The sequence below is a fragment of the Aedes aegypti genome, chromosome 3, assembly GCF_002204515.2.
Source record: "Aedes aegypti strain LVP_AGWG chromosome 3, AaegL5.0 Primary Assembly, whole genome shotgun sequence".
NCBI classification, from domain to species: domain Eukaryota; kingdom Metazoa; phylum Arthropoda; class Insecta; order Diptera; family Culicidae; genus Aedes; species Aedes aegypti.
This window is the reverse complement of record NC_035109.1, coordinates 268,303,456-268,326,294: the sequence shown is the minus strand read 5'-3', so window position 1 is coordinate 268,326,294 and position 22,839 is coordinate 268,303,456. Positions and strand designations below refer to the sequence as shown.

At 38.4% G+C, this 22,839-nt stretch overlaps 1 protein-coding gene across 2 annotated transcripts in view; it reads right to left on the bottom strand.

The window, feature by feature from the left end:
• Positions 1–6,512: 6,512 nt before the first annotated feature.
• The window catches only part of LOC5579795 (cofilin/actin-depolymerizing factor homolog), a 34,724-nt gene continuing 18,397 nt past the window's right edge, over positions 6,513–22,839 (bottom strand). For both annotated transcript variants that reach the window (XM_001648057.2, XM_001648058.2), the window contains exons 3-5: positions 17,269–17,459; positions 17,094–17,199; positions 6,513–7,462 (exon numbers count right to left, since the gene is read on the bottom strand). In XM_001648057.2, coding sequence (XP_001648107.1) covers positions 7,316–7,462; positions 17,094–17,199; positions 17,269–17,459 — 444 coding nt within the window. In that variant the 3' untranslated portion in view covers positions 6,513–7,315. The remainder of the gene's footprint in view (positions 7,463–17,093; positions 17,200–17,268; positions 17,460–22,839) is intronic.

The window sequence follows — 22,839 nt, the reverse complement described above, 5'->3', positions numbered from 1 at the left end:
TCTTGATTTTAAATGGTCTCTCCACCAGTGGAAAAAACTTATTCTATTATATCGAAACTATGTGCAAAATTCCATTTGAATCCAAGGTAGTCGAGTTTCATCGTTTACCGATTTGGCGTGGAACCGCTCAATAGATGAATTGCATTTGGACAATTTATTAGCGGACATATATGAAATTTAGGTAAAATTATGAGAAATTCCAGTTTTTCAATGATGTTTGCTATAAAATCGAATAATTTGAACAATAACGTTCATTTTTGTCATTGGAGCCAATCTATAAATTATATTTGTAAGCTCTGATAGAAATTTAGTTGAAATGTATACAGTTTACAGAAATGATAAACGGTTTTCATCCCTTTTGAGATCAGAAAATTGTTGTGCCATAGCTTCAAAACTCTTCTAAAATGATATTTCTAATCAATGTAAACCAAATTTTGATTCTAAGCAACAGGTAAAGGTTAATTTTAAACTTGTCTGTAAAAATAATTTGAACTGCGAACTTCGTTTTACAATAAAGTACCGTAATCCGGGGTATCATTGATCAGCGGGGTAACATTGATCGGAATGACCCATCTCACAAAAAGTTTGCATTATCATTTATTGATATAACATTTCTAAATCATGAATGGTGCTTCTCTTTCTTATATTCATCAGCTGATAAAAGTGAAGATTTTTGCGAAAATTGCGTTTACCTTATGCCTAAATATGGCAACTTTTCGAAACAATAATTTCAATGGTTAAGGATGACACTATCAAACATTCATGACTCACATAAGTTCTGTAAATGATTTGAGCAAGGAAAATGCGGTTCTTACTAAAAACGGCATCACCGAAAACGATTTCGTTGTCAAAACTTTCATAAGTATGTTCAATTATGCAACATTAACGAATGTTAAGAATTCCCTTTGAAATTGCCTACCTTTAGGCGTATTCCGTGGTTCGAGATGTTTTTAATTTTTAAATAACTCAAAAAGTAAATGACTTGTAAGCATTTGGCCTTCATATTCGGCTTCAGGGGCCGTGATTTTAGTAGGCAACGACATTTTCATTATTACCGAACGTTGTTTACATAGGTGATCAATGTTACCCCATATCAACTAAATCAAAAAATCACTTAAAACATTTTTTTTAACATGCTTAAACCTTTCAAAAAATAAAATAAAGTATATAGTCACGAGCTATGGGTGGCAGTACTTGTTTTAAAAATATAAAATTTGCAACTATTGCATTTTCGAACCAAATATTTAAGAAATATTCAAAAAAATGATCAATGTTACCCCGGATTACGGTACCCTAAACTACGCTGTACACACCTCCACATAATTGATGTCATTGCAATGTTAAACTATCTTTGAATTAATATTCAAATTATCACCCTCATTCTTGTTTACGGCGGATCTAACTTTCGATCGAATCCTATTCGTTCGAATCCACGCCCACTTGATTTTGCTGGCGTAAACGGGAATGCAAAACGGTTTTCGATCGAAAGAGCATTCGAACGTAAACAAGAATAGGGGTGTATATTGAAAATAGCACCCTATTTGGCAGTTTATTGATTTCATAAGAAATATAAAAAATAACTTGAATAAAGAGAGAGCATTGATATACTTTTTACTAGAATATATCCTGTTGTTTTCATCATTTAAAAAAACGTTTGTGTTGCGGTAACGGCAATAATATTTATTCTATAAATCTTTATAATCATGATAATATAATATTTATTCTATAAATCTTTATAATCATGATTGGTAGTAAAATGTCAATTTAAAATAATAATTACGCAATGTTTTGATAGGAACATTAACTATGGATTATGTGTATCCATTTAGGAGTAAAACTGAGATAAATTGACTAAAATTTTTGGTTTTGGATTTGTTATAAATGTTATATTACCTAAGATCCAAAAGTATAAGTTGTCGAAATCCACTCCTAGCTACTCTAAAACTGATTATAATTTTTTGAAACTTGTGCAATATTCGCAGTAATCATTCTTAAGGAAGTGATGATGAAAAAAATGTAAATTACTGTTCGACTTACCGAATATTTTAGCAAAAAACATGGGAATAGTGGTATTTTTCTTAAATTTACTTAAGTTTCAAATATATCCGCTTATAAATTTTCCAAATGTATTCTACTGCACCATAACAACACAACGAAGGTTAAGCAATCATCTAGTCAATTAAAAATAAGTTTGAATGTTGTATATTTATTTTTTGTTAGGTGTACGAATATGGAATTGGGTCAGTTACAGACACAAACTCAATACTTTTCCATTATTTCAAAGATTTAAGCAAATAAATACAGTTTGTCATTGCCAAATAATAGATGACACCTACGACCTTTGTTATTGATAAGGTATAGGGGTGATCGGGGCAATATGGGCCGCCTAAGGAAAACGTCATGGAATGCATAGAAAAACAGTAAAAAATATGGTTTAAATGCAAGTGACTTGTACTATAGAATGTTATCTTCCATGTTACGTCGATAATTAATGTTAACATCAACTTGAAAATTATTTCAGGAACTTTTTGGAAAACCATGTTTTTCTACGTGGTCACCAACCATATGGGGCATTATGAGCCACCCTACAGGGCAGTATGAGCCACCTCATTGAATCGAATGATTTTTATTTAAAACAGTATAGAGAAGAGTTAGTGGTGAAGAGTACATTATTGGAAAGGAAATTGAATTAGCTTTGCTTGAAATTATTGATTCTAGCGGCTTATTTTTGAAAGATACATAATACATAGTAAACAAACCATGTTATACTCACAGACAAACAGACGTAACACTTAGAACAAATTTCTTCAAAATCCATCGCCCAGTTTACAATATCATCATCTGGTGAGCATGTTGCACGAAAGGGTGTTTCATGCAACAAGACCGACAGATAGCGGTAGTATGAAACGTCAAACGTGAAGAAAAACGATGCGCGCGCCTCTGGTTGTCAGATATGTAACATAGTGAATTTGAAATGATCGTTAAATGAATGGTCGATGGAAATTTCGTCAGTGTTACGTCTGTTTGTCTGTGTTATACTAGTACCAAATTGCGATACTTGGTTCAACATATTTTCTAGCAAAGTGTTTCACTTGGAATGGTGTATAAAGATGACTATGCAGTAAAAAAATAATCTGGTATATTTAGGCAATGCATTTTTATGTTCAAAACATCGTTTGTTTTGCTTCAATCTAGGTGGCTCATTTTGCCCCGCCCCTTCATCTTGAAAAAAATATATTGTTTTTCAATAATTTTGTTTACGAACAAATCTAATTTTGCTCACGAACTGTTCATTATGATCAGAAGTTTCAATGGATTGATAAAGTTTACCAGAATTATAAATATAATTGTCTTATAGGCTTAATTAAAAACTGGCAAAATTATAAGCTTTTCATGACGAATGACAAATTTGTACATTTCTGTAAATATCTTGAGTGTTCAAACGAATATTCTTACGGTTTTTATTGTGGTGGCTATTTGAGGCATCCTTTAGCGGATCATAATGACACTAGACATTAAAACAATGTTTTTGAGGTCAAAACTGGGGTGGCTCATATTGCCCCGTATGTTCATATTGCCCCCATTGCCCCTATCGAAGTCCATGCACCATTTGTTAGTTTTTTACCAACTTGATATGAAAGCAGTGCCCCGTACGAAAATGAAATTGAGTCACTGTAGGCTCTAATATGGCGATGGCACAAATCTCCCAACTGGTGGGGATCGTGCTTTTGGAGCCGGCCGTCTGATACCTGATACCTCAAATTCCAGCCCACTGCTGGGTAGCAATACTAATACCACAGACAAACAGACGTAACACTGAAAAATTTCCATCGACCACACATTTAACGATCATTCCAGATTCGCTATGTTGCAAATCTCACAACCGGAGGCGCGCGCATCGTTTTTCTTTGCGTGTGTTGTTTCGCACTACCGCCATCTGCCGGTCTTGTTGCATGAAACACCAATTGTTATACCACATACCTATTCCTCAGCCGAATCGACAACCCGTGCGGTCATATGAGGATGTAGGTACAATAGTGTTGCGTTTTCTCACACCGACTGTATTCAATGCCGGCAGATAGAGATATGGTGTGGGATAAGTGTGATATATTGGACTAATAGGATTTTGGGGATTGGGGATGCTATAAAGGTCATTAACCAAATACTTCAGTTTACCGTAGTATAGCTATAGGCTAATATTTTCAAAGCTGAACGATCACTTCGACATCTGGTGGCTAGTAGGAGAACCGTCATAAAAGAGGTTGGGTTGAGAACGCACCGTGTGCAGCATAGGAAAGAGCACATATATTACACTTTTTCTCGGAATAGTTATGTTGTAGACGATCAGAGAGCATTGAAAAACATGATAAACTTTTTTTCCTTCGAAAATGTACAGATCCGGTCAGTGCTCATGTACGATTAGTGGGATAAAATTGGAAAATTGGTGTTTGGCTACATAGGTTATAAACTTTCGGATTCTTTGTTTGTGGTTAAATTTGTTATGGAATCACGCGTATCGCAAGAATAAAGGGTCGAAATGATTATGCCAATGGAAAATAGTTTAATAATTAATTGATTATCAGCTAATTTTTGGGTCAAAAAATTGAATTTTGGACGTAAACAAACATTTTCAATGACATTTCTCTCCTTCTTCCCTAGCGACCTCTATGATGGTGGCGCATTAAATTTGCTTATAGTATAAATGGTAATGGAAATTGTGGGTTCAAGTCCCGCCGGCTACATAATCTTTTAGCACAATGTTACCCCAATTACACTTAATTTGGCAAACATATCTCTATCTGCCGATATTGAATACATTTCCCCTAAAAAGTAAAAACAGCTGACTGCAAAAGTCGAAAATAAACCCAGGGAAGGATTTTTGCGGAGTAAATTCTGAAGAAATTCCTCTAAGCATCCCTTGAAAAACCGTTGGAAGGGGGGGGGGGAGTTCAAATATTTCAATTTATGCGTCAGTAATACTTGGATGCAGCCTAGAGACCTTCTGTTAAAAATAGAGATAAAGTTTTTTAAAGGAGACCTGCTACCAGCCCTGCAATGGTAACCAGCGGAACCATAAACCACAGACAAACAGACGTAACACTTAGAACGAATCTCGATCAAAATCATATTCACCAGGACATACACGCCCAATGCTAAAATCGGTGTGTGGCCGACGGGCCAAATGGTAATGTGTAAACGTCAAACACGAACAAAATAGGGGGGTCCGTAGCCTTGAGGTTACGCTTTCGCTTCATAAGCGGAAGGTCATGGATTCAATTCCCAGCCCCTCCAAAAAATAACCCGTCCAGCCACCAGAAGACGCCGCACGGAGGACCGTGCATAGGGGAGCACATCCATCCTCCGTCAGTATCAGATGGTGACTGAGACAAATTGACCCACTTCGCAGGCAGCTAGCCTCAAACGACTCAGAAACACGGCAAAACGAACCACCGCAAGAGCAATGGACTATGGCTTATGGAAATCGATTATACCAACAGCAGAGCACTCTCCTACCTGCTCGTTGTGAGAGCAAAAGAGCAGAAGAGAGTGAAAGCAGATGTAAATATAGATTAGTTAAAAATAAAACTGTATCGGTAAGGAAGATACAGATAAAACTGATTCCGGCACAGCAGTGGCCACGAGCACGGAGTGCCTTAATAAAAAAAAAAAAAATGAGAGTGTGACGTCTGTTTGTCTGTGCATAAACGTTCGGGGACTTGTCTTACTATAAAGTGACCAGACGTCCCGGATTATCCGGGACAGAACAATTTTTAACTTGGCAGTACAGTGTCAATACTGTTTATTTCAATTAACTTAGTATACATTACATGTCTCAGATTAAATATGAATGTAAATTACAAATCAAATACTGACAGCGCTTTATTGGGGATGAGATCTGACAAGCGTCCCGGATTTTTTCCGGGACACATCTGGTCCCATTATCTTACTACCATGAATCCCATCTGCATTTTCATCAAAATTGAGTTCAGTTTTCGTCGTATCTTCCAATGCTCTTTCAGCTGCACTAATGAGGTATGATTTGTTCTAAAAAATAAGGAAAAAACAGCAAGTCACTACAGATTTTCGCATCGTGGAACACAAAAATGAACCGTGTTTTGGACCAACTTTTGGTCAAATTTATATTTTTCTTGGAAAGATATCGTAGTGAAAAGCAAATTGTGAAAGTTTCATCAGGCAACATGTTAAAACTCTGTATTTTTTTGAATATTCGTATGGAAAACGAGTGAAAACTTCACAGTCCATTTTCTCAAATTCCTTCTTTTCACAGATGGGACTGACTTGCGATTCACAGTAGTTTAGTGACCTAAGATCGACTAATATAGAGCTCCACAAAACGCTCTGCTCCGGTATGTCAGTGATACAAGATAACATTTTATAAGTCCGTCGAAATACGAACTCAAGCATACTTTATACTTAAATATTTTAAACACATGAAAAAGAGTTCGGTAAGATGGGTTGTGATAATTATTGATTCCATAGTACGATCTTGGTTTATCTTTATTAGTATTTTATTGTTTTAATTTAAATTAATCATAACTGTAATACGATTGTTCGTTACTTTTTTCTGAATTTTTGCTGTATGTCAATATTTTATTTTATTTTTTGTAATTCCTGATGATGACCGCGCACACACACGCAAGGGAAAAGGAGCAGCGAAATGTGCAAGGGAGCTCCCGAAAGGTCAATGATTAAACACACGCTGAAATAAATGCTTGCTAAGAAACGCTTCCCCCTTCGTCTCCCTTGCCATACCAATCAAAAGAAAAAAAAAAACGGTTCGCATGCAATATTAATGTTCCAATGATTCGTTCTTTTTCCCTGAACCCTTGCCACTTAATCTTTCTACTACACACTCCTGATCCTGACTGACTGACTGCTAGTTGGCTATACGACTGAGTCCGAAATTTTGCTTCTGAATGACGATAACCGGAGCTCTCTCGCCCGTCCCGAGACTACAAAGCAATCGCGCAAAAGGATGTTCCTGGGTTTTGCTTTAGAACAATCCAAACCACTCGGGATTCAGATATGTTCAGAACAGTTTCACGTGTTTGTGGTTTACTGTTTAGTTAGTTGGTTGGCTTTATTATATGTTTCCATTGTTCTTCAAATGACATTCACTCCTTACATGTTCCTGCTGTTGTTTGTTGGATAGTTCAGTGTGTGGGTGTGTGTGGGTGTAATCTGTATGTGTGAGTTGGTTTCGTCTGTTATGTTGTCGGCTAATCTGCTGTAGGTTTCTCTTCCTTTCTTGTTGTTGTTGTAGTTGTGTGCGTAATCTTAAGTATGGATAAGCTTATTGACGATCAGTAGCGCGCAGCTTCTCTTCGACAGCTTCCCGGGATGCTTCAGAGAGATCGGTAGCCTGAATATACTTCTGGACGCCAACGAGCGACTTCTTCAGAGCGTCGAAGGAGCTAGAGTACAACATCTTCTTCTTGACCTGGAAACGAAAGAAAAGGAATAGAATCGATTAGGCATTGAATATAATGTAACGTGAATATGAACAGTATTGGAAAAAAGGATGAATGATAAAGCTAATAGCAAAGTAATTCCGAAAAATGCGCTCAGCACACCAAATGTATTTATGAACTTCGGGTCCTTTAATTGTGTTTGTTACTTGCTCCTGCGGGGAAAGCAATAGAATCGGGATCAATTATAATCATTTTTCATCATTTATTCTTTTATTGGCTGTGTTTGCACTTCAGGACTCCTGAATCAGGAGATAATCATTAATATAAACTTCCTTTTCCCGATCAGCCTAGATAACCGCGTAGTGTCGGTAGCGATTGTTTCAATAGACTAAGAATTAACACTACGGACTACCTTTTCCGGCGGCAAAAGTCCACCTCACAGGGTACCCCTAATACATGGTATGATGCGGCTTAATGCTTACCGTGCTAAGGAATGATTGGTTAGGGGGGTCTGAACAAAACCTAACCGCGAACGGAGCCTTGGAGTACCAGGGCGCCCTCCACAGTATTGAGCCCTTCCTGCGCTACCCGGGGCAATGGTGCAGGCGACCTTGTATTTCTCCGAGATAATCGGCAGCCCATCTACAGTCTCAAGCCTGAAGCTAAATAAGGGCGGTATTATAGAGATGTAATTTTGTTTAAATACACAGTGTAATCTGTGCTTGTTGTCTTTGACAACTTCTAATCAGGGTTGGGAAAAGTTATGAGATTCACGCTACAGTAGGCAAGCGTAACAAATCACAGTCAGCAAAATGCCTTGAAAATAGCAAAATACTCGTTGCAAAGGGCAACCCAAAACTACTGTAGAAAAATGTTCTATTTCCCGCGGCATTTCCCGCATTTACAGCCTTCAATGACACTAGTGATTTAGAGAAATTCATGTACCCAACATAGGCTACTTCATGAGATTCACGATTTTAAACTACTGTAGTGAGAGAGCCACGTGATTTTCGCGAAATTCAAGCCTACTACTATTACCATTCCCAACCCTGCTTCTAATAGATACTGATCAGCTTTATACACTGCAAGTTTGAGTTAGGTTAGGGTAGCTCATATCATTCTTGATGCAAAATTCTACAGTCCAAGTTTCGTCTGGGGAACCTTGTAGACCCAGGTTTTGCTACTTTCAGCAATCATGAATTAGCAAACTTGTGTGTCATGTCTCGTGCATGCATGCTCATTAATAGCACAATCATTACTACACTCATTTCTAGGTATCTACCAGAAATGTCACATTTGATGTTTCTGTTGGTGACCTCAATAGGAAATACGGTGTATTTACCACACGATGAACCATCCCTAAACGGATAATTTTGAACGAACGACACTGCGTAACAATAGGCCTTACGCTGATTGAGAGCAGTGATGCTTATGCTCATTACATCATCTGGAACAGCTCAGATATTAATTTGAGAAGCTCCAGTCTGATAGAACACTTAAGTAGTACAGATCTTGGAGTACTTAATATAGGCAATCACCCAACATTCATGGAATCTGCTAGAGAAGAAGTATTAGACATAACGCTCTGCTCGAACAGAATCAGTCACGAGTTGACGAATTGGTATTTATCATATGTTAAAGCATTATCTGACCATCGCTACATCTTCTTTGAATGTAAATTCGCAAATTTTGCGTTTTAAGAATCCTCGGTTAACAAACTGGGAACTTTATATTGAATTGCTTGCGAACAAATTTCATGAATGATCTTCGTCAATTTTAAATTCTTGTGATTTGGATGAAGCCGTTGATACTACAACATCCTACATTATGGAAGCTTTTAAAGAAGCATGTCCTCTGCAGTCTGTGAAGACTACAAGAGAGACCCCATGGTGGAATTCCGATCTGACTAGACTCAGGAAACAATGTAGAAGGAGTTGGAACAGACGCCGTTGAGCTGTATCTGTCTTTCAAGTTGGCGCGCAAAACTTACAAGAAGGCTCTTCGTTCTGCTGAACAATCCGGCTCGAAAAACCTTTGTACAAAACTTGTAGTTTGAGTGAAATCAGTCGGCTGAGCAAAATCCTGGCAAATCTAAGGATTTCCAAGTGAACAAAATTCGCTTACCTAATGATGACTTTTTTTAGACCTTCCTTAGCCAAGTGGAGTCCGCGGCTACAAAGCAAAGCCATGCTGGAGGTGTCGGGGTTCGATTCATGGTCGGTCCAGGATCTTTTCGTAATGAAAATTTCCTTGACTTCCCTGGGCATAGAATATAATCGTGTCTGCCACACGACATACGAATGCGAAAATGGCAAATTAGGCAATGGCAGCTCTCAGTTAATAACTGTAGAAGTGCTCATAACCCGACCAACCAATTTTCATAATTCTTTATAGATCTTTGACCAACGATGGCGATCGCTAACGGTTCAAAACGAATCTATATCGATCGCTATCGAAAATCACTGACTGGTTGACCGGGAAGAACACTAGGTTGAGATGCAGGCTTTGTCCCAGTGAGGACGTTAATGCCAAGAAGAAAAAGAAGAAGAAGAATAGTGACTTTACTTCTTCTGATTAAGAAGTTTTAGAATGTTTACTATACACTTCCCCAGATGTGTGGATATAGCATCTACAGGTGAACCAAATGTGTTTTTTTTTTCATGTAGTCACGAGTTTCCGGCACGAGTCGCAGTATCGTAATTACTGAATCGATTCAATTAGCACTCAATTGATTTGCTCCTTTCAAATCTCCGGGAGCAGATGGGATTTATTCTGGATGTGCGTCGTATGAAGAAGCGAAGAGTTTTAGACTAATCAGTCTTACCTTGTTTCTTCTGAAATGTCTGAAACGCATAATCGATAATCACATTCGTAATGTTTATTTGGCAAACATGCCTCTTCATGCGAATCAACATGCTTACCAATCTGGATCCTCAGTGATCCTTTTACACAAAGTTACGATATCGAGAAAGCATTCGCTCAGAAGCATCTTTGCCTTTGATAACGTGTCTTTCGGTGCCATATTGGAAGCTGCACGAAGCATTGGGCTGCCTACACTTGGGTTTGTTTTACGAGTGGCGTGAGGTGACAATTCTCGACTCGAGTGAGATGACTCGCCGTGTAAATCAAATGGAGAGTCACTTCACCTCACGCCACTCGTAGAATTAACCCAAATGAATACCAATTGGATTTACCAAGCTGCGGTCAGGAAATTGAGTGTTTGCGGATGCCCCCAAGAGGGAGTCCTATCGCCACTTTTGTGGAATCTCGTATCAGATACGCTATTGAGGCAACTCAATAATAGCGGTTTTCCGACTATCTAGCTTTGATAGTTGGTATGTGCATAAGCATCCTATTCGTGTTCTCTTCAAGTAGTCGAGAGTTGGTGTTGGTTAACCCGAATAAAACATCTATTGTTTAGTTACGGAAAGACGAAACAGCGATGGACCTTTACCTTTACGTCTTTTTTGGCACTGGGATTAATGTGACTGATCAGGTGAAGCATGTCGGAGTCGTTCAAGATTCTAAACTTTCTTGGACACCTCACATTGATTCAGGATTCAAAAAAGGTTGCATAGCGTTCGGTCAATGCCGGCGAACCATTGGTAAAACTTGGGGCCTCAAACCCAAGTATATCAAATGGATTTACACAACAGTTGTTCGACCAATATTGGCATATGGATGTCTTGTGTGGTGGCAAAAGGGCGAAGTGAGAACAATCCAATCAAAATTGGACATCTCCAAAGAATGTGCTTGATGGCGATGTCTGGTGAGTTCTCAACGGCTCCCATGGCAGCGCTCAAGGCTCTTTTCGACGGTGTGCCACTACACATACATCTTATACAAGAAGCACTTACACGCTCTTTCCATTCACGGGTCTGGATTAGACCTATTCATTTGTCTGGAAATTTTCCAGTCAACCAATATTTTGATGTTTTATGACAAAATGAACTTCTGGTCAAAATTTCAGTCATTTTGGAAATAATTTAGGTGTGCTTCAAATCAATTATGTGTTTCTGAGCTAATTTCAAGCTTTAAAAATTCATAACTTTCGAACGGATCACCAAAAAATGATCGAAAATACCTCTACATAGTAGGGTAGAAGTACCAATTATGGCTATAGCACCAATTATGGCAATAGTGGGGACAAAAAGAGATTTTTCTTATTGTTTCACTAGAATATAACGGCTTATATTCATAGGAATGATAAACCTATTTGTTTTTGATGGTAACTAAACCTTGATAAGAACATTCGTGCAATAAGCTTCGAAAAATGAACATTTGAAAATTTTGCCTCACACATTTGTCACCTTCTTAGCAGTTTGCTAAAGGACACCACTTACGAAATGTATGTTTTCATCCGGAAAAACTGCTTCAACCGAATAATGTATGTTGCCTAGTGAGAACAAATGAATAAATTTAGCTGGTGAGCTATCATATCTACTGTTTTAAGCTGAAAATCGTGTTCACTATGTCGATAACTGGTACAAGGAGTGTATGAGAGCCCAATTATGGCGATACTCTGGAGGCAGTTTGTTTACATTTTTTGATCAGTGAAATATAAGAAGTAAAGCTGTTTTACTGGCGACTTCCACGACGGGAAGGTTCAGTAAGGCATTATCTTCATATTTTGTACTCAATTGCTAAGATTTTTCAATCACACGTTCGAAAATGTTTGCAAGCGGAAGATGCTAATTTCATGGTAGAGGGGGATTTTCAGTGACACTCGATTTTTGAATTTTCCCTCTTTTTTCCTTTAAATTAGGCGCTGAAAAGGTAATGTGAGTTTATTAATGCTGTTTTGCATCATAATTTGCGTTTTCCCTACATTTCGACTCCTTTTCGAAAATTAATTTGCTCTTATGAACCCATTGCAAAAAATTGATTTAACATGTATTGAACACAAAAATTTTGGAAAATTCTATGAGCAATCACTTCATTACATATTAGCGTTGTATTATCATTCGCTCTGGATGACGTTTGAGTTCATTTCGTGCAAATATTCGATAGTCCATAATTGGGACATTTTTATGTCGAATGCTAGGAACGCTATTGCCATAATTGGTACAAAGACAACGCTTTTAAAACAATTTTTTAGAAGCTTAAAGTCAATTTAGTACTAAAACTGTTTAATTCAACTGCTTCGCAAGGCTTCAAACTAGTAATTAACACCAACAAGTCATGCTTACGTTATAGGAACGCGGTTAAAACTTGATTTTTATCCGTATTGTTGACATACTGCATCCATAATTGGTACACCTACCCTAGTTGATTCAATTCTACGAACTTTTGTCGAACACACTTTTATGATTGGAGCAAGTTTTAACATAGTTTGGTTGAGATTTGTGCTTCAAGGTTCTTGAAAATCACTATTTTTATGGAGTTTTCTCTCTGAAAAACACACCTGATTGAAAATTACGGATTTTTAATTTCCAGTATTAAGCGTTGCAAGAAAAATTTTGATTCCTGGAAAATCCAGAACGATTTATTCCAAAATTGTCCATCGAAATCATCGTAGTGACCCCTGATTTTGCATATTTCTTTGCTGACACTTCGAACTCTGAGCAGCTCTTGTCACATGTACCGAAATGAATGCTACAAATAATTATAATTAGAGATGTTTAAAACGAACCGGTCAAGTCTATTTTAGTAAATTGAATCAGAAAATCAATTGCTGGACTCAACAACCAATTCGAACAAATTGTCTTCCCAACCTTTTTCTTCAAACGAACTACTGGGTACCCCCACAAGGTATTCCTTACATTTTTTCGACGTATTCATTAACGTTGGAAGGTAGAAGTCAGTATCCCCATAATGAATTCTACCTTCTGATCAGGTTTCAATAGTCTTGCATATCCTTGGACTAGGCTAGGAATTGAAATTGAAATGTTAATCAGAAATTCACAAGAAAAATCTGTCGTGATTCACCCATCATTATGTTTACTATCTGAAAAATAACGGCACTGCCTACTGATGTTTAAATGTTCTATGCGGAGATTGTTCGCTGCGCGTTATTTCCACGAAGGAATCCAAATTTTTAAATTTCCCCGCAATACATGATGACTTTACATATCTAAAACTCAATCCCGATTTAAGTTACAATTTATCTTGCGGAAATAAATTATAAAAAATAGAAAATTAGGAAGCACTTTTATAAATCCGCTGTGGGTGAGCCAAGAGCACCACCGTGAGCTTTGGCGGGTGTAAAAAATGAAAACGTTAGCACTGCTTTTTTTCAGTCGATGACGATGATTGTTTTCAAATCGTTCTGAATCGTCAATGAAATGCGATCCAAACAATCATCACTCGGAAAGAAAAAGCAATGCTAACTTGTTCAATTCATTCATTGGTCGGTACATGTGTCATGCGTGAATTAACTATCATCAGGTTGCGATGCGGTGTTCGATCTTTGGGCATTTTTTGTAATTTATTGTCTAAAGCAACATGTAAGCTGTTAATGGTTGATGAATTCATACACACTTAAATTATTTCACCGACCTCAGTAAAATTTTTCGCCGAGAACCCAACAGCTGAGAGCTCGGTAAATTTTAACGCCGAATCTCGGTACTTATTTTACCGACAATTCGGCAATCCGAATTTTTGCCAAGATCTCGGCGAACATTACCGAGATTCGGTAAACGTTTACCGAGATCTCGGTAAAAGTTTTACCGAGAATCGTCAAATTATTACCGAGATATCAGCTGTTGGGTTCTCGGCGAAACCGTTTAAGTGTGTAGATTTATTTCGTTCGATTCCTGTTGACCAGGTACTGAAAAACTAATGTCAATGTGTGTTTTTTCTACCGTATATATTCAGAAAACTGTGATTTTTGGGTACTATGCAGAACAAATCATGATCAAACAATGTTTATACTCAATTTAATAACTACCGAAAAGCTAAACATTACATATAATTTGCAATTGGATTAGATGGACAAATTGATGTGAAGATTTGCGAAAAAGTTACACGTCTTCTCAGTGAGAATCGAACTGACGACTCCCCGATCTCTAGTTGGGGCGCGTTAACCACTACGCCATGAGAGGACTCATGAACGCAGAAGTTAACCTGAATTCGATTTCAGCTCAATAATCACGTGGTCCTTTTTCGCAAAGTGCACCTCTTTCGGAAGAATTAGATGCCCATCCAAACACAACGCTTTCTATATATATCCAATGCCTAGCCCGAGAGCGCATTGTTTTTTAGGTATAGGAATAGCACACTACACTAGCCAGCAACTGCGCTGGCTGAGGTATCTATTGTGTGGGCTTCTTTATTTAATCTTATTTGCGTGTTCGACAAACTTGAACAGAATAGAATTAGCTTTCAAATAGAGGTAATAGCAAGTGGTTTTGATTTTCCACATGCTAGTTATGATTTTTCAAACCTTGAAATTAGCCCTAAAATACATTTTTAACTTGAAGCATACTGAAATCTGTATCAAATTAGCTGAAAATTTGACCAGACATTGTTCTTAGTAGGAGAATTCAGGATACTGCTTGACCGGTAGATTTCCAGACATTTTTTCAAATATGAATTGGTCTAGTCTGGATCTACGGGAGAAAATTCCAGCGAATCGTAGATCTACACACACTTCGTTGTTTCCACTTTTGGTGAATTGAGAAAAAACTGTCCTTGCTCCAAGTGATCTCACAATTGCTTGTCACTTCCCTTACAGGACCACATTTACCACACAATTCCCTTCACGGGAAGAGTGGACGTCTGGCTATTTGGAAAAAAGTATATCAAAAAATATAGTATGTTACACTGATGGCTCCCTTCTTGATGGTAGAGCTGATGCTGGTGTATATTCTCGTGAGATAAATCTGAATCAGTTATACTCCTTTGGTAGACATAGCACCGTTTTTCAGAGACGGAAATATTTGCTCTTATGTGTGGAGTGCAATCAGCACTTCAACAGCGCGTAATGGGTAATATACTTCTGTTCAGATAGTCAGGCTGCTATAAAAGCTCTCGCTTCGGCCAACTCAAGGTCGAAGCTTGTTATTGCATGTCGAACTCAAATTGAGGAATTGAATTCAGTCAACTCTGTAAACCTTGTATGGGTACCTGGCCATTCTTCCATCGCTGGAAATGAATTGGCTGATGAGCTAGCTCGCGATGGAGCATCGCATGACTTCATTGGCCCTGAGCCGGCTATTCCAATTTCGAAGTGAAGCTTCAGATACACTCTTGGGCGGCAACTCAGCACAAGCAATATTGGAATAGTTTGGAGTCATGTCGTCAAACAAAATTGTACATTACTGATCCATCTCCAAGGGTGGCGAAGTATTTAACAAATCTGTCAAAGCAGAATTGCAGTCTCTTGGTCAGAGCGTTGACAGGCCACTGCCGACTCAGCAATCACATGGCAAATATTCCGCGTGCTGACTCATTTGTGTGTGATAGTTGTGACTCCGATTATGGAACTTCGTATCACCTGATATGTAACTGTCCAGTTTTTGCGATTTCAATTACTTGGTTAAACACTTATTAAGTGAAACTCAATTCAGAAACCTGAATTTTCAGGACATTCTGTTATTCTTAACCCGCTGTGGTAATGAGCTATAGGCTCTCTTTACGCTCATGCGTTTTGCAGTGCCCTTTTTAGGGCGTTGTTCGAACCCATTGTTGTATGGAGCTACATGCTCTCATTCCCCTTATGCGATCTTCCCTATTCAAGGAACCCCACTCCTATTTCCTCCCATCTTTCCCTTCCCTTTCCTCTCCCATCGGGTAGATGACAAAATAGGCTCAAATTTGACTATGGCCCTAATTTTCCAACTGGTGGGGAACGTGCCTTTGGAGCCGGCCTTCTGATACCTGATAGTATGAATGCCTGAAAAAAGAGTTTGGTATCTAGTTGAAAACCCGGGGGAGATTAAATAATCCATGAAACGTTGAGAATGCATGACTAATGATCATCCCGAAGTAAATAAGCGCGTACGTGAGCCCGTAGTATTTGGTGGGGTTTGGGCGAATAATATTTTAAAAAGATGGAGCTCTGGAATGTAGTCGGTATGTAGCTGACCTGTTGTTTAAATGACTAAAGCAACAGGCACGATAACACATCAAATATCTACATATTTTAGTGATATTCAAAAATGTTGCCAACAACGAAACCATTTTTAGCATTAGCATTAGCATTAAGCATTTCGCACAAATTCGTAGGTGGTACAGTCCTAGACCCTTGTATGGGAACACCTACTTACAAAAGATGCAGAGAACTCTACGACCCCTCATAGGTGTTACGGTATGGTGTGGATTGTTGATGAAAAGGGTAGTGCCATACGATACGTTCGGTAGACGTTCTGGCCGACATATAATTAGTATTTACCCATGCCAATAACGGAACCATTTTGTTGCCAAAATCGGGGATGCCAAAAACGGAATCCCACTGTATTGGCATTATTTGCTATAATAATGGAACATATCTATTTGATGATGCATCTGTATCAAAATAGCATCGTAAATATAAGAATTGTTGAAATTTTTAACACGCCAAAATATCATCCAGACTGGTCTGTCTGAACACCAACTAAATATGATGCATAAAAACGTGAAGCGCTCATGAAATAGTTCTAACTATTTCCCATTTTCTCCAAACAGAGAGTTTAATGAAATTGTGTTCGCCTTGAACATCACAAGAATGTTCAAACTTACCTTAGCGGTATCTGGACACCAGGACATCAGGAACAGCTTCTGCTTCTTGGAACTTTCCGAAGTGCCTTGGCACTGGTGCATGTACTCGAAATCGAACAGTCCATATCTAAAATCCGAAGAAAAAGAAACGTGTTTAAATTATGTCAAGGAAGATGATATCCTTCCCGACACCTACCGGCACTCGCCTGGTCCACCCTTCTGGATGTCCTCGAGGAATTGATCGTACTCGGCGTTGCGGTCACCGATCACCTCCACGTCGATCTGTTTCTCGTCGCGGATGTAGAATATGACATAGCGGTGTTTTTTGTCTTTTTTGATTTCCTCGTATGTCGTTTTGCACACATCTGATACGGTCACTCCTGAGGCCTGAGAAAGAAACGAGTCTGATTAGCAAAACTTGTCTATTACGTGAACCCGTAGGATTACGAGTACGAATGAAAGCCGGTGGTGATGATGTCTTTGCTCCTGTTGATTTTTCTTTTTGCTAACACGCTAAGTGCGTTTCCCCGGGCTAAAAATATCTCCGTGGAAGACGACGACGGTTGGCTGCCGTTACGTTGCTATATGCTTTCCACAACCAGTCAACTGTGTCTCTCGGAAAATAAATGTCAGCGTTTGTGGGGAGGAAAAAAAACGTTGCTCTAGTTTTAGAACAGCCGAGAAAGTGCAATTTTTACGCTGTTGAATGTTGTAGGATGGAAATCAATTATCCATGGGGAATTCAATTTAATGGTCGTTAATTGCAGTGTAGGGTAACGAAACATTGAATGGGTATAATTACCATAACCCAAACAGTGAAGATAATTTCGTAGGGTAACAATGGATTGCGAGACTCAGCAGATAATTCTTTGGTATGGTTAGCAGAGAGATTATGATGAAGCTGCGTCATTATACAGTTGTCAGACGAAAACGACCGATTTAGGTTTTTTGTAAATAAAGGTAACTCTCTAAAATTCGATATTGAAGGGATTATCGAGTTATAGAACACAAAATGAGCAGAACTGATGCTCAAGGGACCAATGAAATAGCCTTGAAAATCATATTTAACTACAGTGAAACATGCATGAGTCGATGTTCCATTACTCGATATCGACTCATAGAACCATACTCAAAACAAAAATTCAGTGTAGTTGAATGTCATGAATATCGAATGAATGCGAATATCTCTCTTCCCAGAGGAAAATTTCATTGGAAAATGTATGTTCCCATGACATACTCTGGTTTACTATCGGTGAATCTTATAAGCTGATATCGCTGATATCATATTTAGGTTGGGAACGTGCAATTTGCATTCAAGTTTTTACAAAAATTTAATATTTAACTGATTATGATTATGATGACCCGCTCAAACAGCTTACCCAAGAAAATCTGTTGTATTAATCGATGGTCCCTTCAAAATCTACTCATGGAGGTTTGACAGTATGATATTTGTATAACTTGCTGATAAGATGCTGAATATCAAGTTATAGAGGTTTAAGTGTACCAGAATTTAATGTTTGAAAAAAACTAATCAGAAAATCTGGGCCCCTGTTGCTGTCATTTTTGCCTATATGTATCTATGAATCACACATTTCTTCGTTTAGTCCTCAGGTTTGGAGTAAATCTAACAGAACTGCTAATGAAAAAATATATAAGCGTGTAAGCGCCTACATGCAACACACTAGTTGACTCGAGTGGGGGCGTCTTGCTTGAGCGTTGAGCCGCTTTTCATCGACCAACCATCATCAGACGCGACGCCGGGTGCGGAAGAGGAATGCACTCACGTTGCACTTGCGTACTTTCCATTGACAACCGAAGCAGGCTATGCTTGCCAGTGCTAGTACTCCGATGGTGTGATGGTGCCCTTTGGTGAGCGAAACACGTGTTTCCGCCCATCCCGGTCCGACCGTCACCGGCGATGTGTTTAACCTCAAACTTGAAAATCGGACTTTGTTGTCTGTAAATAGGGTAGGTACGATTCGGAGTTCTGGTTAACATCAAGGTACCTTAGTTAGGTTGTGAGTAACTGAAGCACTGGGAAGTTATTAGGTCTAGATTTACGCTCAATTAGAGTCTAGCTGTTTTTGTATGCTCATTAACGAAATGAATATCGGAGCGGTATTTTGCCTTGAAAAACTGATTTTGTTGCATTTCTGTTAGAAGCCCTGAGAGTTCGTGATGGGAACTAAAACACAATTAAACAAAATGAGTTATAATAACAATTGTTTGTTGTTTTTATTTGTTTCATTTGAAATAAAAAAAAAAAAAAAAACAATAGTAAAGATTAGAGCGTTACGTGTATCTATAGGGTAGGTGTACAAGTATTCGCCACCCTAAGGACATGTTTTTTTATAAATCAATTAAAAAACTTTTGGATACTATCAATAGTCCTTTTCATTTGACAGTTCCGTGTATGCAGTTGTTTACATCTGCCAAAGAGCGGTGCATGCACGGGGCTGTCATTTTCGAAGAAGAACTGTCAAACAGCTTCCGAATCAGCTGATTTGAAACCAATGTTGCTGAACAACGATCGGAAACGCGAGGCACGATGAATTTTCGTAGGCATCAAAACAGAATCTGCGAATAAACACAAACAACCGTTCGGGCGCTTCATTCGTTCGTGTTTCATTTTCGGATCGCTGTTTCTCCCGACGCTATCATCGGGTGATTTTCCATCGCTCGATAATGTGAACGGTACGATCCACACTGCCTACTCTTCGCGAAGAACAGGAAAATATTCATTTCGATCATCTTCATGTGGGCTTGCAACAATCACGCTAAACTTGCTCCGCTCAAAAATGAGTGCCAAGCGCACAAAATTGGCCTCTTTTCGTGCAGCACAGATTCTGTGCAAAGGGGCTGTTCACAGTTTTGTGCAAACGGTGGTAAACAAAACTGAATTAGTGAATTGCGCACAGAGGAGGAACACTTGGAATGCGGAATTCGTTTCCATTTTTGTTATGCTTCTGAAAACATAAAAAAAACATTCCAATTTTAAAGATTTTTAGAATTTTTTTCATTTGAATGACCGAAGCGGAAGCAAATGGGGAAAAAACTTTCGCATTTGCGATCATCTTCCGGCTTTTCGCTAGAAAACATCTCAGATAACTCCCCATCTTACCAACGGCCAACTGTTTGCTGCCACGCGGGATATCATTGACAGTTCCGTTTCCATCGATCCCGGACAGCCGAAGGCCAAAACGTCGGCAACTCACAGAATGAGTGCGACCTACTCAGAATTTTCACTCAGTCAGCCAGTTCTGCATTGGTTGCCTCATTATGTGTAGCTTTAACACATGCGCTGCGTGGAGCTGGCTTAGCGTGGAGTGTTTGCTTGACTTTACGAGAAGAAGCAACCTTGCAATGAATCACGAGAATGAACAGCGCGTGGATAAATGAATCCTACGAGTGGAAAGGCTTCGCGAACCACTTATCGGTGTGTTCATTTTGCTTCTTCGGCGTTGCATCCGTTCGCTTTTTGCGATGCTCTTCGTGACGCAAAAATGAAAAATGAATTTTGGCGAATGTTGGATCGCGAAGATGCGTCGATCATTGTTCACGAAGAAGATCCATCGCAACCCTGTTTGAAACGTCTTGTGAAAAGGCCTATACGTTAAATAAAAGCTTTCAATCTAAGTTTAACACGAAAATATAAGTACTGTTCAGAAACATTGTTTTCGTATTGAAAATTGATATTGATTAATAATTAGCAATGATTATTGTATGTAGCTGCAACACTGAGCACAAACAGCTGCTCCTTTTAATTTTCATTGATCTGCGCCAGTTTTCAGGCAATACAAATACCTTACACCCCCGTTAATTTGAACGGTACATCATGCGAACCATCGGGGTTCATTTTTCATTTAAACATCTAGTCACCTTAGAAACGTGTTTCTGTTTACCTCTTCAACAGTTTTGTTTTGGTTCTGCGTGCCGTTCCAAAGTGTTCCATTTCACTTTACTCCGTTTCATGAGCTAAATGACGTTTGAACCATTTTGAATCTGACCGAAGTGCAAATTAGCGAGGTACAAATTAAAAAGTGTTCAGATTAAAAGTGGTCAAACCAACGGGGGTACCCGGTATCATACAAACTAACACAAAGATCATGAAAACTAAAAAGAAACCAGATGTCACATGTAGTCTTAGGTTCTAAGTATTTTTGCTACGTATTTTTGGAGAAACTCTAGAGATTTCATGCCTTACAAAAGGCCAAAAGGCATCATATAGGATCCCACAGGAGAGAACGGAACGGTTCTTAATGGAGATTTATCAAAAAATCCGATCAGGCAAAGAATATTTTTCTTTTATTTTTTAATTTGTAGTTATATTACGACAAGTAGGGTGCAGAGCTACTTGGGCCCCTCCATGGTTCATTTTGGCCTTGGTTGTTTTTTTTCGGCCAAATGGTCTGAAATACAATAAGAATCACTTCAAGATGACGCATGGTGTGACCAAATATGAGCTCAGTATCTTCCAAAAAACCCTACTGATGAAGTGAATCAAAAGTGCCTAGAATAGAATCCGGCTCCCTCCCTTTTACAGCTCGTACTGTGGTATGTATTTTATCATGATTTTCTCTAGGAATTTCACCAGAAATTATTCAAGCTATTCGCCAAAAGTAGATTTTACGCCTGAGATTTTTTTTTCGGAAGTTTATTTGACGAACTAAGAAATTCTTCCAAGCATTTTGCTCAAGATATCTTAAAGAATTAAACCTAGAGTTTTTATAAGGAAAGCTCAGAAATTACTTTACAAATTCCACCTGGAATCCCTTCAAAGCTTGTTTTTCAGAAAGTTTTCCAGGAATTTATTCGGTGATTCTTTCATCGATTTCTATAAGATTATTCTCCAAGATTTTCGTTTGGAGCATTTTCAAAAATTCTATCAGTAATCAGTAATAAGCATCGAAGTTTATTTTTGCAAATAAACAGTTATCCATATTTTATCAATAAGAGAAGCTGGATAAACTAACAATTGCACGGCATGTACCGGAGGAGAGCGTTCCCGATTGCCAAATCTTCCTCTATTCCACGCAAAACTGTTGCCGGTCTCTCTAACGCTAGTCGTTTGTGCGAGTTCTGGTTCCAAAAATAAATTTCAAAATTAGAGTAAATTATCGTACCCCAGTGTGCGTGCATATGGTGAGCCATTTCTGCGCTCCGACAGGCTGCGGTCTATTTCATTTGTTTTCCACAATGACCATACGCAATATGCCGTAAATGAAAATTCGCCAACACGGGACTTTTTGCGTCATCATCATCATCGGGAAGTAGTTAACCGCTTTTCTAGAAAGGGATGACATACACTGGCGAAATCTTTTATAAATTTTGGAATAAAGATCAAAATATGAAGCACAGTGCATTTCTAAAATCTACAATTTTGTAGAATGGTGATTTTTTATTGGAAAACTCTACTGATAAATGAAGGATAACAGTCATTTAATTCAATGTACCGTAATCCGGGGTATCATTGATCAGCGGGGTAACATTGATCGGAATGACTCATGTCGTAAAAAGTTCGTATCATCATTTATTGATGGAACATTTCCAAATAACGAATGGTGCTTCTCTTTCTTATATTCATAAGCTAATGTAAGTGATGATTTTTGCGAAAATTGCATTTACATTATGCGTAAATTTGTCAACTTTTCGAAACAATGATTTCAATGGGTAAGGATGACACTACCGAAGATTCATGTCTCACATTATTTCTGCAAACGATATGAGCAAGGAAAATGCGGTTCTTACTAAAAATGGCATCGCCGAA